General features: G+C 32.1%; 1 protein-coding gene and 1 long non-coding RNA gene across 2 annotated transcripts; both read right to left on the bottom strand.

The window, feature by feature from the left end:
• Nucleotides 1-1,887: 1,887 nt before the first annotated feature.
• LOC102614173 (protein LURP-one-related 10-like) lies at nt 1,888-3,026 on the bottom strand. Its single transcript, XM_006481080.4, has 2 exons — nt 2,385-3,026; nt 1,888-2,264 (listed from the first exon to the last, which is right to left on the bottom strand). Exons 1-2 carry the CDS (start codon nt 2,880-2,882, stop codon nt 2,100-2,102), a joined length of 663 nt encoding a protein of 220 aa, XP_006481143.1. The 5' UTR covers nt 2,883-3,026; the 3' UTR covers nt 1,888-2,099.
• Nucleotides 3,027-18,892: 15,866 nt separating this feature from the next.
• LOC127903062 (uncharacterized) lies at nt 18,893-19,931 on the bottom strand. Its single transcript, XR_008055827.1, has 2 exons — nt 19,507-19,931; nt 18,893-19,323 (listed from the first exon to the last, which is right to left on the bottom strand). It is a non-coding gene; the product is annotated as an uncharacterized LOC127903062 (long non-coding RNA).
• Nucleotides 19,932-20,009: the final 78 nt, after the last annotated feature.

Below are 20,009 nucleotides of genomic sequence, written 5' to 3'. Positions count from 1 at the left end.
TATATTAATTATATCAAGCTTTGCGTTCGGTGTTGTGATGTGATGTATTAATAAATCACCCATTAGGCCATTATAAAATTGATACCATGACAAAACATTTTTTATGGGGACATTATTTTTACAGTTAAGTGACGCTTCCCATGTGTTGTGAGGAGATATATAGCAAGAAAACTATTACTAATGGCCTAATATTATTCATAGTGCAAGATTTTTTTGGAGGTGTTTTTTTATATTCTCCAAAGTATTTAATTCATGACAAAATATTAGATATTTATAAAATTTGTAAGTGGTTGTTTTGGATATATACCTTTATTTAGTTTGCAATTGAATCGTTTCAAAGATTACGGAAAAGACGAATGCAGATGTTTACCAATGTGTCGTAAATAGGCTCATCATAAAACTCCTTTTCTTTGGGTCCATAATTATAAATTGAAGACTTTTATTTATTTTTTAAGTTTCTTTCTAGATTATTATTTTCTTTATTTAAGTGGTTATAATTTTATTATATTTTGGTAATTTCATGCGTTGAGGTTTTATTATAAAACCCTAAGTCAATTTAAGAAAAAAGTTAATAAATTTTATATATTTTGTAGTGTTATTTAATTGTATAAAAAATTTATTTTAATATAATTTGTATCATTATGATAAAAAATTTTATTTTGCCCTTAATGAATTACTAGTTAATGGCTTTACAATAACGGTGAGTTAACGGAAAGATATTTTATATTATTATTTAAAAAGTAAAGATAAAATAGACTATTACATTATACCCTAAAGATGAAAATAATTTTTTCCCCTTATCTTTATTTTGCTTCTGTTAATGTCTCTCCCAGCATGCTAATAGGTCAATGGTTTGTACTTTGTTGGTTGTAACGGATCATTTGAAAGTAAGTTTAAATGGACTCCTTATTATACGCTTTCGAGTTGAATCCGTATGACTTTTCTTCCTCTTTTTTTTTTCCCCGAGAAATAATAGGAATATGAATGAAAATTGTGCTCTTATTTGAGAGAGGAGGGGGGGGGGGGGAATTACAACGCAATCATTTTCATGCCAAACGACACGTAGCCAATACCATTTCTTTTTCGTCATTATTATTAATGAGGTAGAGTGAGCGTATCCAATCTTTAGAGTAATAATTAAAGGGCATGAAAAGATGACACATGATTTCTTGCAAAATTTTTCCACTCGTTGAGTAGTGGGAAATGATAAAGATGGCTACTTGTAGCGGGCAAGGGTAGACCATTGACTAGACCAATTAATTAATCAATTTGCTCCATTCATCATTCTGCTTTTAGTCCATCTTATATCCACTAGCCATATCTACATCCATTCATTTTATTCATTTTTCAATCTTTTGCTTTGAAAACGACAACGTATATTGATTAGTATGGGTTGCCCCCATTTCCAACTTTTGGACAAGTCATCACCTGAAGGCTGAAATCATTCCATTGGGTTGCTCTAATCATTGCGTGTGCCATTTCTACGGTGTCTTCTAAACTAATTAAAATTTTAACTTTCTTCAAAATTATTATTTTTTCAATCATTCCAAGATTTTTAAGTATAGCCTTGCTCGTTTGAATTTACTTGCACAATTCATCGATCCTTGATTTCTTGTTCGGAGAAAATTTGCACCTCAAATAAGTAAAATACATAGTTCGATCGTGGATTTCTTTTCTTTCCTCTCTAGTTAAACGAGATTTTATCAATTTTAATATTTAATAATCATGCTTAGAAAAAAAAAAATTTTAACTGGAACGAGCGTATAATGTCAGTTATGTCCTTATCCAATAAAATATTTTCACACACATAAAATAATGATATTAAGAGAGAAATTGCAATAATTTCGCATAAAAATACGTTCATTGCAATTTGTAAGGCAAAAGATGTCGGCTCTTCCAAATGAAATAAATACAGATATCATTTTTTTTTTTTAATACAAGATAAAATATATATAATATCATTTCAATACATGCAATAAAATTGATACAACTTCTAACAATAGATACACAACTGATCTTACTAATCACAACGTGAAAACATAATTACACCACTCCGTTACAAATTAGCCAGAAAATATCGCACAAAATCGGCTCCAATATCACCCACCACCACCACTACTACTGGAACTAGAGCTTGCACGATTAATCTCATCAAGAATCACAATTAGCGCCACAATGAATGCATAATCAACGTTGGGATGCACCGTCACCATAAAATTGTCCTTGCCCAGGAAAAAGCTTTTAACTGTTTGCTTCTCGTGCATCTGCATATATATTCATTTCCCACGAATCATTAATTTCAATTAATCAAATAAGTACTTTTAGAATGCAAATTGCCATGTTAATTAGGATTTAATTCGATGCACATATTATTATTATGATACCTGAGCGACGATTGCGGAAGATTTGCCAGCATAGATTGTACAGGAAGAAGGCTCAAATAACCAGCTGCTGCCTTTGACGACTCTGAAATCGCAAACATCCTCTCGTGTGTTATTTGCTAAAAACACATCCAATTTAGTTGTGCTGGAAAACCACCCTGATCGAGCTATCTTAGCACTGAAGATCAAATGACGACGCTCTGTGCTTTCTCCTCTGAACACCTGCCACCTGTGATGCTGAGAGATTGCCTTTTCTCTAAGAGTAACGATGGGATTCCCGGCACCGTCGAGTAAAACTCGACGCCGACGCATGAAAGCGAATACATCTTTAACTTTAAAAAGAATGTTACCATTTGTGTCTTTGACATCAAAGCCGCCACTACTAAAGATCATTACTTTCCTCACAATTGCTAGATCAATAGGGTGAGGGCTGCAAAACTGAGGGCTAATCACAGCCACCGGGTTAGCTGCTGCGCCACCGAAACTTGGCTGCTGTGCCATGGCGGGTCAATATCATTAGTCAACAACAGCTTAATTTTTTTTTCTTGAATTGGTGAGAAGTTTTCAATTTGTACTTAAGATATGTATACAGATCGTCGAGGAGGATAATTACAAAGTCATGCGTCTTTCCAAGAAGTTGCAAGAAGAACAAGTCAAATTAATAATTTTAAGGCCGTGTTGATTAATTACTTCATATTTGACTAAGTTAATGAATTTTTGCACTTGGTTTCTTAACTTGTTGTCCCATGGAAGTAGATGTTCCACTCAATAGGAATAGATACCTTGTTGACTAGATAATGTAAGAATTGAAGACTATACAAAAAGTGTGGAATTAAATATAAGTTATTAGACTGCCAAAAGCTTTGTATGATGGATGGATATAGTAAGATGAGAACCGTCATCATCACCATCTACTGAACATGTGTCGAAACATAATTGGAGTTTGTGGCGGCGGTTGCGGTGGAGATGGAGCAAAAGTCCAAATGGTGACGGGTGCTAATTAAACCGAAAAATTGAACAGAAGAAAGATAGAATTAGGAAAAGGACAATATAATCAATAATTATTATAACACCCTTCTGTTTCTTGAACATCTTTCGGTAGTGAAATTTACTTCAAGCTCTTCATGTGCCACTAATTGAAGGGATGGCTTAAAGACCATATATATGCAATAGCAGCTTCTTCAGCAGCGTCAAATTAATTAATGTGCCTAGTCAATGCCTTTCTTTACTATGTGGTTTCTAGTGTCGGCACTCGGTAGCTTATCTCCCCTATGGCCGTCGCCGGACTCCGAGGTACCTACTGGATTGCCTTGAGCTTCTCTTTGGATTCCTGAAAAGCAACTGAGGCAAAATTTTCCATTTAAATGATGATAATTATGTAGGGTTGAGATGCATAGAAAATAAAAGAAATGGTCGGTTTTATATACGAATATCGTATAGGACAGTCTGAAGTGGCCCTCGTTTATTAAAGTTATAAGAAGTCATTTTTTTTTTAGTTTAAGTGGGGCAGTTAAGATTTTATGTATGATACAATTAAGAAATCAATAATGCTATGCTTAGTTAGTTGGAATACTTAATTACTAAGTATCTCCACTAATGTGACAAATTAAAATGATATGATATTATTTAATTGACTCAAGTGATATTTAATTATTTAGTCTCATTATTTTTTAATCAAGCGGTGAAATTTTATTAGTAACATATCATTTGAGATAAAATCTAAGTATCATAACTAAGTATTGCACTACTCTTAAGCAATACATATATAATGCTTATACACATATTCTGTTTGTGTTATGGTTGGTATGGTAAGGTGTTACCTACAATTGATAAGATTAGGGTGACAAATTGCGAAAATTGATGCAGTTTATTGTATTAATATACATTTTTTTGGTTTAAATTTTATATCCAAGTTTCAATAAGGATACACAGAAATTGTTATTTCTACTTGTAGATAGGTTTAAATCCTGCCATTTCCACATGTCTTCAAAAAAAAAAAATTTCAATTATTTCAAGAATTTTAAGTATAGGTTTGTCCGTTTCAGTTTTACTTGCACAACGCATATTGCTAAAAGAAATTTATCAACTCAAATAAATTATATACAAAGTTAGATCATGGAATTTTTTTTAAAAAAAAATCTTAAACATTTAATTCAACTTATGCGTCTCAATTAATTAAATAAGATTTCATCAATTTTATATTTAATAATTATTTTTAAAAAAATTTTAGGTGGGACGAACGTGTAATGTCGTTTATGTCCTCATCTAATAAAATCTTCTCTCGCATATATGTATTCACTTTAAAATTAACCAATAATCGGAGTAATAATGATGTTATTATAACATACATAACATGATTTTCTCAAACTTGACCCTTATTTTTTTCAAAATTGAAATACAACTTTGGGATACCATATTTACCATGTAAGATTTTTTTTTTACAATAATTTATTTTCTAGGATAAATGGTCGATAAAATCTATATAATCATTGTTACAAGATGTTATAGCCGTTTTAGTACTTGGAATATTTAGAAGCATCCGAAGCTATATTAGAGCTGTGGCAAAACAAATTTCCAAACCCACCATGGCTTTGTTACTGTCGATGATACGATGGCACAATTTCCTATAAAATTACATTAACTGCAATTTGTAAGGCAAAAGATTTTCGGCACAGCCAAATGAAATTGAAACATATATCAATACTAGAGCTGGCAAAATTTGACACGACCCGATTATCCGACACGAACACGATATAAATAAATAGGTATGGGTCGTTAAATTTAACATGATTATTAAATGGGTCGGGTCCGGGTCAATACGATTTTTTTCTGTGTCGGGTTTGGGTTAAAATTCTTGACCCATTTACCCGATAATGACCTGATTATATTTTCTATTTTAAAATAATTTACATATTCTTATAATTAAAACTCAAATATTAGAGATGATTTTCTTTTTTTTTTATTCTTTAAAAGGTGAATATAAACACAATGTTTTATTTATAAAATTTTACATACATTTAGAGCTTCAATAGTGTAAATGTGTAAAAATTGATAGACATGTATATTTTATAATATTGATATATAATATTATATATATATATATATATTTACATATTCTTATAATTAAAACTCAAATATTAGAGATGATTTTCTTTTTTTTATTCTTTAAAAGGTGAATATAAACACAATGTTTTATTTATAAAATTTTACATACATTTAGAGCTTCAATAGTGTAAATGTGTAAAAATTGATAGACATGTATATTTTATAATATTGATATATAATATTATATATATATATATATATATATATAGACATATTCTTATAATTAAAACTCAAATATTAGAGATGATTTTCTTTTTTTTTTTATTCTTTAAAAGGTGAATATAAACACAATGTTTTATTTATAAAATTTTACATACATTTAGAGCTTCAATAGTGTAAATGTGTAAAAATTGATAGACATGTATATTTTATAATATTGATATATAATATTATATATATATATATATATAAAATTAAAACCTCAATAGTGTACATGTGTAATATATTAGTAGATATGTATATTTTATAATATCAATAAATGTATGTATGTATGTATGTAGAGCTGGCAAAACGGGTCATCGGGTCGTGTTCGTGTCGTGTCAAATTTAGGTCGACTCAAACCCGACCCATTTAATAATCGTGTCAAAATATTGAGACCCAAACCCGACACGGAAAAATAATCGGGTTACCCAATAATCCGTTTAATATCTATATATTGAACAAAAGTTACATCAAATATTTACACACTATCATACATACGTATGTACATAAATACATACATACATACATACATTTATTGATATTATAAAATATACATATCTACCAATATATTACACATGTACACTATTGAGGTTTTAATTATATATATATATAATATTATATATCAATATTATATATCAATATTATAAAATATACATGTCTATCAATTTTTACACATTTACACTATTGAAGCTCTAAATGTATGTAAAATTTTATAAATAAAACATTGTGTTTATATTCACCTTTTAAAGAATAAAAAAAAGAAAATCATCTCTAATATTTGAGTTTTAATTATAAGAATATGTAAATTATTTTAAAATAGAAAATATAATCGGGTCATTGGTCGGGTAAATGGGTCAAGAATTTTAACCCAAACCCGACACGAAAAAAAACCGTGTTGACCCAGACCCGACCCATTTAATAATCGTGTTAAATTTAACGACCCATACCCATTTATTTATGTCGTGTTCGTGTCGGGTAATCGGGTCGTGTCAAATTTTGCCAGCTCTATATGTATGTATGTATGTATGTATGTATGTATGTATGTATGTATTTATGTACATACGTATGTATGATAGTGTGTAAATATTTGATGTAACTTTTGTTCAATATATAGATATTAAACGGGTTATTGGGTAACCCGATTATTTTTCCGTGTCTGGTTTGGATCTCAATATTTTGACACGATTATTAAATGGGTCGGGTTTGAGTCGACCTAAATTTGACATGACACGAAACTGACACGACACAAACACGACCCGATGACCCGTTTTGCCAGCTCTAATCAATACAACAAAATTGATACAACTTTCAACAATAGACACACAATTGATCTTACCAATCACAACATGAAATTATTATATAATTACACCATTCTGTTACAAATTAGCCTGAAATTATAGCACAAAAATCGGCTCCGATATCAGCGCCCACAACCACGAGTGGAACTGGATTGGGCGTGCTTAATCTCATCAAGAATCACAGTAATCCCCACAATCAATGCACAATCAATGTTAGGATACACGTCACCATGAAATTGCCTTTGCCTATGAAAATGCTTTGAACCGTATGCTTCCAGTGCGTTTGCATATTCATTCCCACAATAATTAATTTTAATTAATTAAAAAAGTTATACGTTTCAAATCCTGAGTAATGATTGTGGAAGCGTAGATTGCACAAAAATGCTCAGACCAGCTTCCTTTGACTAATCACAAACATTCTCTTATGTGTTGTTTGCTAAAATCACATCCAATTTAGTCCTTACATTCCACATTGAAGATATCTTAGCACTAGTTAGCAGTGAAGATAAAATCGCGAGGTTTCGTGCTTCCTCCTCTGAACACTTGCCACCTGTAATGTGCGGTCCTTGTCTTTTCATCTGAGAGTAACATGGAATTCCCGGCGCCGTCGAGTAAAACTCGACGCAGGTACATGAAAGCTAGCACACCTTTAACCTTAAAAAGAATGTTACCATCTGTGTCTCTGATAACATAGATGCCACAAGTAAGGGCCATCTTTTTCCTCACAGATGCTAGATCAGCAGGGTGAGGGCAGCAATACTGATAATATAACGCCGCTAGCTTGGCTGAAACTTGGCTGCTGTGCCATGGTATGTCAATAATTAGTGGAGACTGTAGATGATCAATTGTCAACCAGGGGCGGACCCAATAATTTATACTACCCCGGACTAAATTAAAAATTTATATTTTGAAGTGATCATAAAAATTCATCAATATGAAGAAGTATATCAAATAAGGAGAGATGAAGAACCTTGTCCTTATGAATACGTACTCAAAACAAAAATAATTATAAAAAAAGAGAAGAAAATAAGGGATAATTCAAATATAAAAACCCTATTTTTCAATTATAGAATCCAACATTACAACCTATAATAATATGTAATTATAATAGGATTAATAAATCAATTAATAATTTTAAGCTAAATTAAATCAATACTTGTAATTATAATAAATTAAAACTCGCATGTAAAACTTTAATGCTTAAAGTCAAGTACTTAACTACCAGACTTAAATAAATTAAACAACTAAAATTTATTTATCTTTTAAAATTATAAATATATTATTAATTAAAATTTTCAATAATAAACTAAACCCATCCAAAAAAAAATAAATGTATCTGAGTACCATTGTTTCTTTGGTAGACGCTCTGACTTTGTTTGAAGTATCATATGCTAATAATTCTTTTATCAAAAACTCCTCAAAATACTCAAATTTTATTTTCTAACTTATCCTCTTAGTTATTATAACTACTAAATGAAATCTCAAAATTCACATAAAAAGTTTATGAAAAATGTTGATAATTGCTATTACGCGTTGTTTTTGTAAGTACTTTAGTACTAGTAATAATTTTATATTATATTGACCTAATTTTTTCAATTAATTTTTTTTAAAATAAAGCAGTAGTAACCTTTTAGCCCCCTAATATTTTCAATCTATTTAATAAGTGTATAATTTCATCATTTTATAAAGTAAGTTATTATTTTCAATTGCAAAAAAATATAACTAGATTAAGGACATATTTGAAAATAAAATAAAAACTCTACTATAATATAAAATTGATGAAAAAATAAGAGTGATTTATGAAAGCAAAATAAAAACTCTATTATTACATAAACTTAATGAAAACATAAAGGATATCAATGATGTTTTCCTAACTAAGACCGGGCTACAGCCCGGGGTAGCCCACTTACAAGTCTGCCACTGTTATCAATTTAATAATTATTATAAAAGTTATACTTATATAATACATAAAAATTCTCGGGTATGAGCTTCCTACTTTTTTGTGAGCGTACGTTATTGAGTCATATGGTTTTATAGTTAATTGAACACTGATTCTATTAAAGTATATGATTTAATAGTGAAGTAAATACTAATTCTATTAAATTGTATGATTTAATAATATGTCCGTATAAAACAAAAATAAGGACACAAGAGACAGAGTGTGCGTGTGTGTTGACTTTGTTCCGAAGAAGCTACACGAAGAAAATGTCCAATAATATAAGGCCGACTAGTTTCATATTTACGTATGTTCACTGTATTTTCTGGTTAATTTCTTATTTGTTGTCCTAGATACGTTATTGACTGGATAATCTAATAATTGAAGACACGTTCTGAAATTAAATTGTGGTTTTGATTAATTCATCGGATAGGAAGAGCTACCATATAGCCTTCATTCATTTCCAACAATTGATTGAGAGGAAGGACTTGGCGTTCAGTCGAAGTCATGTGAGGTCTTTCTATTAATTCCTCTTTTGTTATTTCTTTTAATATAATTATATACATTATGGGCGGGCCTATATAATGACAATATTAAAAAGCAATAAATAATTATTAGTGATTTACAGGTTCTTTATTGGTTAAACTGATGTTGCAAACCTCTTTTTTATTATTTTTCTATGTATAGTTAGAGTAGACTTTTAAAAGCTAAAAATTAAATTTTATTTTTATTGGGAAAACTTCAAATTTGCGTTTTCTAATAAAAGTTTTTATTTTTTATTTTATTTTTGGGGGGAGGGGAGGGGTTGAATTGTCTAAATAATACCATATCCTAAAAAACTTATTTATCAAAATAACTAGAAAATATAATCGCGCTTCACGCGGCTTTGAAAAAAGAATTTAGTATTATCATTTTTCTTACTTTACACTGGATAAAACTGATAAAAAATATGAATTGATTTTTTTTAAGATGAGGCAGCCTTATAAAAAATAAAAAAAAGCTATTAGCCAGCAATACAAATAAAGAAGCAACGCAAGATAAAGAATAAAATGAGAGAATATATTATAGAGTGATTTTATTCATTCCAATTATGTGTGTACAAAACAAAAAGATGAGCTCTCCTATTATAGTTACATAATCACTCCATGAAATTAATGAAAAATTATGGATCATAATTCCTTGTGAGATAGTGGGAGTTATAGGGAAGCTAAATGTTGCTAATGGGAGATAGTGGAGAGACTAAGAGATATATGTTATGAACATTCACATTTATTTTAATAAATGTATAACACTCCCCCTTGGATGTTCATTACAAAGAATATGCATCATTAAAACTTTTACATAACTGTTATTGTGTAATAACAATTAAATTAATTATGAGAAGATGAAAAGCCAAATCTAAAAGAAAATTTATCTATTTATTAGATAATAGAAAATATAAAAAGATGAGAAATAGTGATGCCACATCACCTCTTGTAGTCCCAGCTTTATATATATATATATATAGAAGCTATTAGCCAGCAACAAAAATAAAGAAGAAACGCAAGATAAAGAATAAAATAAGAGAATATATTATAAAGTGATTATATTTGTTCCAATTGTGTGTGTACAAAACCAAAAGATGAGCTCTCCTTTTATAGTTATATAATCACTCTATGAAATTAATGAAAAATTATGGATCATAATTCCTTATGAGATAGTGGGAGTTATAGGGAAGCTAAACGTTGCTAATGGGAGATAGTGGGGAGACTAAGAGAATATATTGTGTGTGTACAAAACAAAAAGATGAGCTCTCCTTTTATAGTTACATAATCACTCTATGAAATTAATGAAAAATTATGGATCATAATTCCTTATGAGATAGTGGGAGTTATAGGGAAGCTAAACGTTGTTGGTGGGAGATAGTGAGAAGACTAAGAGATATATGTTATGAACATCCACATTTATTTTAATAAATGTATAACACTCCCCCTTGGATGTTCGTTACAAAGAGTATGCCTCATTAAAACCTTTACATAATTGTTATTGTGTAAGAACAATTAAATTAATTATGAGAAGATGAAAAACTAAATCTAAAAGAAAATTTCTCTATTTATTAGATAATAGAAAATATATAAAAAGATGTGAAATAGTGATGCCACACACCTCTTGTAGTCCAGCTTTATATATATATATATATATAGAAGCTATTAGCCAGCAACAAAAATAAAGAAGAAACGCAAGATAAAGAATAAAATGAGAGAATATATTATAGAGTGATTTTATTCATTCCAATTGTGTGTGTACAAAACAAAAAGATGAGCTCTCCTTTTATAGTTACATAATCACTCCATGAAATTAATGAAAAATTATGGATCATAATTCCTTGTGAGATAGTGAGAGTTATATGGAAGCTAAATGTTGCTAATGGGAGATAGTGGGGAGATTGAGAGATATATGTTATGAACATCTACATTTATTTTAATAAATTCATAACACTTCCACTTGGATGTTCATTACAAAGAATATGCCTCATTAAAACCTTTACATAATTGTTATTGTTTAATAACAATCAAATTAATTATGAGAAGATGAAAACCCAAATCTAAAATTTTTTTTACCTATTTATTAGATAATAGAGAATATACAAAGATGAGAAATAGTGATGCCACATCACCTCCTCAAGTCCTAGCTTTATATATATATAGAGATTATATAATTTCTTTTATTAAAGTAACTGTCATGTGGTTTAGTTGATAAAATCTCTTATGTGAAAACAAGAGATTTAAGATTTAAACCTCACTCATATATATTAAAATAAATTAAGTCGTTGTTGGGCTATAATAAAAAAAAATAGTTTCATTTATTTTATAGATGAGGTGAAGATCCTTTCTGTGCAGCAGACTGATTTTCAGCAGCACATTCTTGAGCAGCACCAGCGCTTCTCACAGCAGCATCAGCAACTCATTCATGGACAGTGCCTCATCTTTAAGCACTTCGTCATTCCATATCCATTTCCACCTCCATCACCACCAACCTCACCACCTCAGTAGTCTCTTATGCTTGTCTTTGGACACACCAACATTTACTTCTTCATGCTCTTTCATTTTCTATTTAGATTATGTGAATGATTATGCATGTTTGTTATAATTTTGGATTATGTGTTTGTTTTAGATGATATGGATTTAATATGGTTGTTGTTATATTTTTCTCTTATATTTTGGATCATATGGAACTAATGTGCTTGTTTTGAGATTTTAATGATTAGTAGGGGGAGCTTTTTACTTTTTTTTTATGCTGAAGGGGGAGATATGATATGTAAATGGAAAATTTGTTTGTTATGAAAAATATTCATATGCATTTATGCGGGGGGTATTTAAAATTTTCAATTAGTTTTTAATCCTGCACTTATTAAGGGGGAGCTTTTCATAACTAAATCAAATTTTTATAATGTGTTTTGTCATTATAAAAAAAAAGGAGATTGTTAGTCTATATGACTATAAATGTTAATTTTGATGATAACAAATCACATATTTTGGAAAAACAACTAATCATTTATTGTGTTTCTATAACAAGATAATGTTTTTTGTGAAATTTTTGTTTTTCAAGATGTGGACTAAAATGAAAGAATTTTGCCATCTTTGATTTTAATAAGTATTGTTTTGAATTCTGGATTTGGGCCTATTTATAAATATTTAAAACGTTTTCGACCATATTATAATTTCCACATATTTGGCTCATATCATAATTTCAAAAAGTTTTAGGAATAACAAGCATTATTTAGAAATTCTGAAATTGGACATATTTGAAACTATTCACAACGTTTTGGGTCATAATGCAGTTATAGAAAGTTGTGGGGGTGAAACTATAATTTTAAAAAAAGTTCATTGTAGTCGTTACTGTAACAAAGCGACTAATTAAATTTTATAAAGCGGCAAGCCGGATTATGGGCAATAGCTCACTGGAATGAAAGCGGCTAACCAGATTCTGAAAGCAGCATGCCGGATATTCTAAAATTCTAATATTTGCTGTAATGGTAACATAAAAGCAGCTAACTAGGTTCACAAAGCGATAAGCCGGTTATCACCAGAAAGCTATAACGACTAGTTTTTGAGTTAAAACTATATAAATTCAAATCCAATTCATTTTTAAGCTCTCTTGCAAGCAAAAACAAAAAGTACGCAATGTATATTGAGCTTCCATTTTCGCAAATCATTATACCTTGAATTATTATTGAGTTATAATTTGTAAATCCACGTTTAAAGAGAGTTTTTGTTGTAATCTTCATTTTCTCATCAATTTTGTGAGTGTATAAGTGTGAGAAATACTTGTGTGAAGAGATTATGAGATAATCTCTTGATTGTAAGGGTCCATTGACATCTTAGAAGTTAATTGTAAGCATTTGAAGCCTTGGAAGGCTTGGGTAGTGAAATATTCAAGCTTGGTGTGCTTGAAGGCATGGACGTAGGCGAGGATTGTCGAATCATGTAAAAATCATTATGTTTGTTTTCTCTTCCCTTACTCATTTATTATTGTGCTTTTTTTGAATTTATTATTTTCGAATTTATTAAGGCATTAGATTGATTGTAAGGGTCCATTGACATCTTAGAAGTTAATTGTAAGCATTTGAAGCCTTGGAAAGCTTGGGTAGTGAAATATTCAAGCTTGGTGTGCTTGAAGGCATGGACGTAGGCGAGGATTGCCGAACCATGTAAAAATCATTGTGTTTGTTTTCTCTTCCCTTACTCATTTATTATTGTGCTTTTTTTGAATTTATTATTTTCGAATTTATTAAGGCATTAGATTGAATTGTTATGTGATTTGCTTAACTTAATTTTATAAAATCTCAATTCACCCCTCTCTTGGGTTGCATAACTTATATTTCACAATGGATAAAATTCTCAATACCGCTGACCATGGACATGAGCCATCATCGCCAAAGACGTTTCTTGAACCATCGAATCGTCATCATCCGACATTCTAGTCTCATCAACTCCACTCATTAGAACGACATGATGAATATGAGCATTATCAACTTCGTTCGCAAGAGAGGTATTGTGATCATTTGAAGGATTAACTAAATGGTGGGGGTTTGGACCCTGACGATCTCGATGCTCCGTAACCACACCCCTTACATCTTCCTGAGAAAGAGTTTGGGAGGAACAAAAGACTACAGTGTGCTTAGTGGGGTCCAGAGTGGTAGCTACAAGAGAAACTGGTTGATTATGAGAGCCAAACTGGGGAATAAGACGTGGGTTGTTGCTAGGGTTTGCATGAGGTGTGGGATTAATACCCGTCTGTCTTGTGTGAAAAGTATTCGACTGGAAGGGGTTTCGGGTAGGGTTCATTGAGAGGGTTGGTATCCTATTCTGAGGCTTCGTAGCAACAGTTTTGGTATGTTGCTTACGTTTGGCAAGAGTCTTGACTGTGGTATCATTATTGAAGATAAATGTAAGGTTTAAAATGGGTGTAAGTGGTTGTCTTTTATACTTATGTTAATTGTAACAGATTATTTGAAAGTAAGTCTAAATGGACTCCTTATTATATTCTTTCGAGTTTAATCCATATGACTTTTTTTCTCCTTTGGAAATAATACGAATATGAATGAAAAATTGTGCTCTTATTTTAATGGGGGGGGGGGGGAATTACAACGCAATCATTTTCATGCTAACAACACGTAGCCATACCATTTTTTTTCTTCATTATTATTAATGAGGTAAAGTGAGAGTATTTAATAGGGATGGCAAAAGCCGGGTTGGGGTCCGGATCCGGATTTAAACCCAGATTTATTGCATGCAGGTCCGGTACGGGTTTAACCCAGAAAAATTCAGGTTTTCGGATTGCGGGTTTTAAACTCGGATCACTTAATCAACTAAAAAATTAAATAAAACAAATACAAATACAAATACAAATCCCAATTCCAAAAAACATGCACAAATACACAAATACAAATCCCAATTCTAATTTCAATGATTCAAAGCAATAAAACATTCACAAACACAAAGCCATAACACAGATCTACAATCCAAACTGATGATTTATGGATTCAATATTTACGAACTTTAAGGATCCGCATTTGGCGAAGCAACGAATAGAGGGTGATGATAATGGTGATGATGAACACAACGCCACAGCCGCGATTGCAATCGTGAAAGCGGACAAACGTCGACCAAAACTCATGAAATAGATAGACAAGCTGCGGCCGGTGATGATGATGAACATGAAACACAGTGAAGGTGGCGAAGCGACGACGAGTGACTACAATGATTTGATGAAAAGAAGAGTTGAAGAGAGAGAAAAAGAATACTTCACTTTGGATAGGGCGGCTGTGAAAGTGTGAAGATGAAGAAGATTAAGATGAAAGAGAAAGAGTTGAAGAGAGATGAAAAGAATTAAAAGAGACGAAAAGAATGTCTTTTGGTTTGGACTTTGGTGGCTGCGGCTGTAGAAGTGGGAATTAGGGCATGGCTGATTTTTATTTTCTATTTATATTATAAAAATAATTAAAAAATCATATTAAGATAAACATATCCAGGTTCAGGTTTCGGATTTTCGGGTTTACCCAAACTCGGAACCGAACCTGAATACATGCAGGTTGATGAAATCAATTCCCGATACCGAATTTATTTTATTCCGGTGTGGGTTAAACCCGATTTGGATTATTCGGGTTTGTCCGAGTCCGGGCTAGGTCCAGGTTAAATTACCATCCCTAATTCCCTAGTATATAATCTTTATGGTAATAATTAAAGGCCATAAAATGATGACACATGATTTCTTACAAAATTTTTTCCACTCGTTGAATAATGGGAAATGATAAGGGAAATTTATAAAAATAGCCAAAAAGTTTTTGATATTTTCACAAATAGTCATCCTAAGTTTTTCTATCATATTTAGCTATATATGTAATTTATAGACCTAAATACCCTTAGACCTATTAATAAAATGCCTAACAAATCTCATCAAAACTAATCTCACCAAAAACCACCACCCTCTACTCACCCAAACTAACCATTTGCTACTCATTAAATCATCAATTGGAAAGCAAGAAGTTAAGGTTAGTATATATTTTTACACAATATGTATTTTTATCTTTGGATTATTTGAAATTTATGCATGTTATTTTGAGTAAAAATGAGTCGGGGGACGAACTCAGAAAATGTACGACAAGCACCTGTCGCACACAAGCTATCGCATGTGGGACATGCACCTATCCAACGCGCGACAGGTGCCTGTCCTACGTGCCACAAGTGCCTGTCCCACATACTTTAGCTTTATCTTTTTTTTAATTAGTGATATTTTTGTTTATCTTTCCTTAATTATTCAGGCTTAATGGAGACAATTGTTCTCTAAATGTATTTTGATAGATCATGGGAGGAATTGACAGATGGTCGTTTTGAGTATAGAAACGGAAGAAATAGAGCTTTTTTGGTTTCGAAAAACTGTACGTTTGCTGTATTTCTTGCAAAAGTATATGAAGTTTTGTAAATAAATTCGAACGATTATAACATCACATTAAAGACAACTTTACAGTCGAGATGTTCTACCTAACATGTATGTGCACTACCTACGGATGTATATGATGATGAAATGATAAGAGTTCTGTTACATATGAGCTCTAATTCGGTGAACGAGCGATGCATCCCTATTTTTGTTTCAAAATCTCCTAAAATAAAAAATCAAGAGCCTGTTGAAGAAGAGAACGGTGTTACACTGGCGGCTGTTGAAGAAGAGGTGTTCCCACTGACGACATCACCGCAACAAGGTTACTCTTGTTTTAATACAATAATGATCCTGTGGATGACACAAATAATACATTAACAGGTAGCATTATTGCTGAATCATACCATAGCCCGATTGATGATGAGGATGATGATCTTTTCAATGCTTGTATTGATAATGGTGATGACGGTCATCTAAATAATACTTACGATGATGAGGGTCTAGTCAACAATAAGGAAGAGTTGCCTGACTTTCAGAATGAGCAACAACTACCCTAAAGTTGTCCTGTTATTCCAAGGCTCTATTCGAAGGGTGCAACAGTTGACCCCCTTATAAGTATTGCACCAATTTTGCCTTCAGATTTGATTGCTCTAGATTTTGTTAGAAACATTGGGTCCAATGATATTTGTGTGGGTAAGTTATTTGATTCTAAATATAATTTGATATTGGAATTGCACAAAATTTCCTTGAGGGATAAGTTCGATTTTAAGGTTGCAAGGTCTACATTGACACGTTTCGAGGCGCACTGTACTTCAATGTCATGTAAACGACGACTTCGAGCAAAGAGAGCATCAAATCAAGAGAATGTATGTTGGGTAGTGATGAGATGTGACAACACACACACTTGTCGTAATGGGCCTGGGGGCCATCGTTAGTCAAGAAGTCGGGTTATTAGTCGTATCATCGCAGACAAAATTATTCAGGAGAAGCGGATATACACTCCAAATGACATTATATCAGATATACAATAAGAATACAATATTCGCATATCATATCAGCAAACATATCGAGTTAGAGAATTAGCTCTGGAGGTGATAAGAGGAAGTCCATCGGAATCATATAATTTACTCCTTAAGTACTCTCATGTATTGGAGAAGGAAAATGAAGGTACAGTAACTGGTTTAAAGTTGGATGAAAATAATAATTTTTTGTATTATTTTATGGCCATTGGATATTGTATCAATGGTTTTCTACAATGCATCAGGCCAGTGATTGCGGTAGATGGTATTCATCTTAAAGGGTTATATCATGGAACAATGTTTGTAGCAACATGCTTTTATGGAAATAATTAGTTGTATCCGCTAGCTATTTGGATTGGAGATTCAGAAAACAGTGACTCATTGGAATGGTTTATGAAGAATTTGCATGCAGCAATTGGTGACGTGCCAGATTTAGTAATTATCTTCGATCGATGCACTTCCATTTAAAGAGCTGTTATGAAGATATTTTATAGTGGCATCCATGACATTTGTTTTTACTATGTCAAAGGTAACGTGAAGTCGAAATTCAGGATATCAAAAGCTCTTTGGGATAAGTTTGAGCTGACATTTATAAACACAGCAAAAGAGTATGAATGCGAAGAGTTTAGAATACAATTTGAGGGATCGTGGGGGATGCATTCGGGAGCAGCTGATTACTTAGAGAACAATGTGGGCACGTGTAACTGGGCACAATCTCAATTCGACGGTAGGGGGCACAACATTCTAACCACCAACATTGCAGTGAACGTGAATTCTTTTATGAGAGAACCGCAGAAATTTCTTATAACTCATTTGGTTGACCACTTCAAAAAAACATTGCAACAATAGTTTTACAATAGGAAAAACGTGATAGAATCGATGAGCACTCCCTTAACAACGTGGACAGATAGAATAGTAGCTAACATAAAAGATCAAGCTGAAAGAATGAATGTTCGTCTAGTGTCTAAGCATAAATTTCAAGTTTGGGGTGGCAGTGTGAAGGAATGGTTAGTTGACATACATTGTAGGACTTGTAGTTGTAGAATATTCCAACTTGATCAACTTGTTTGTGCTCATGCAATAGCTGCCTGTCTACATGCTTGAGTGGATTACATATATCTCGGTTCTCACTTTTACTCCAAGGAATCATTATTGAAGGCATATGTTGTACCAATCAATCCAATTGACGACATTGGTTCTTGGAAAGTTCCACCTCACATCCAACAATTGAAGGTCAATCCACTAATTGAAAAACCACCTCCTAATTGTCGTCCGGAGCTGAGAATACCATCAGCTGGAGAGGATGTATCACGAAGAACTGTGATGTGTTCTCAGTACAAGGAATGTGGTCATAATCAAAACAAATGTAAGAATCCTATTGCGTCGAATCTAAATTAGGGCCAATTAATGTTTTGAACTTTTATATTTATGTATTCCATAATTCAAATTAACAACAAACTAATTTTTGAACTCTTATGTTTATATATTCGACAATTCAAATTAGTTGTCATAACAAGTGTTTGAGAATTGTGAAGCCCAACATAAGAGGAGTTAATTCATATAGCAATTGTTTAAATATGTCATTTATAGCCTAATATCCCCATTAAATATGTCAACAACAATCTTCCTCCTAAAACATCAATCCAGCCCAGCAACGTTGCTTTTGGAGTTTTGGGTGACGAGTGCTGTTGCCAGGGCGATGGGCCAAAATTCCAACAACGTTGCTTTTGGATTTTTGGGTGACGGGTGCCTCTCGCCCCAAATTCTAGCAACAATATTGCTTCTCACTCGTCGCCCAAAGTTCGAAAAACAAATCACGCAATCTTGATTGGGCAACGGGCGCCTATCACCTGAGCGATGGGCTAATTCTAGCAACCCGATCCTCGCACTGTAACGCATTGTTTTCGGAAACAATTGCAATGCAACAATTCCCCCATGCCACCATCAACCCGTAATACCTTAATCTATAAAAAATGAGACAAATAAAGTCTAAGAGGCATTTTATCAAACACCTAATGTGCCATTGCTAATAGAAAACTTAAAACAAAACAATATTTCCCAAATGTTCATCTATCATGAAATATACACAAATATACACCCAACTACATCCAATTGATGATTTAACGTTATGGAAAAGAAAAAAACACCTTGCTTTGATGTCAAAATCTTGAGATGTAACCGTCAAAAGCCCGTCTTACCGGAGTAACATTTAATGTTATGAAAAACAATTGTCCAATCGCTGAAAATATAGCCGCGTCTCACTGAAATTGATGCTGTCATCAAAAGCCTGTCGAGTCACTATCGATCTTGTCAGAAAAGCGCCGACGGTGGAGGATGATCAAGCCGCCGACGGTTTTGAGAGAGAAGAGAGAGTGAGTTGCTACTTTCAAAGGTAAGGGTTGTTTGGTAAAAAAAATTAATTGACTACTAATGATAGAAAAACCTAAGGTAGTTATTTGTGAAAATGCCTAAAATTTTTAGGGTATTTTTTAAAATTTCCCAAATGATAAAGGTGGCAACTGGTGACGGGCAAAGGTAGACCATTGACTAGACCAATTAATTAATCAATGTGGTCCATGCATCATTCTGCTTTTAATCCATCCAATATCCACTGGCCATATCTCTATCCATTCATTTCATTCATTTTTCA

The sequence above is a fragment of the Citrus sinensis genome, chromosome 6 (genome assembly GCF_022201045.2).
Source record: "Citrus sinensis cultivar Valencia sweet orange chromosome 6, DVS_A1.0, whole genome shotgun sequence".
Lineage (NCBI taxonomy): Eukaryota > Viridiplantae > Streptophyta > Magnoliopsida > Sapindales > Rutaceae > Citrus > Citrus sinensis.
This window is presented reverse-complemented; position numbering and strand designations above follow the sequence as displayed.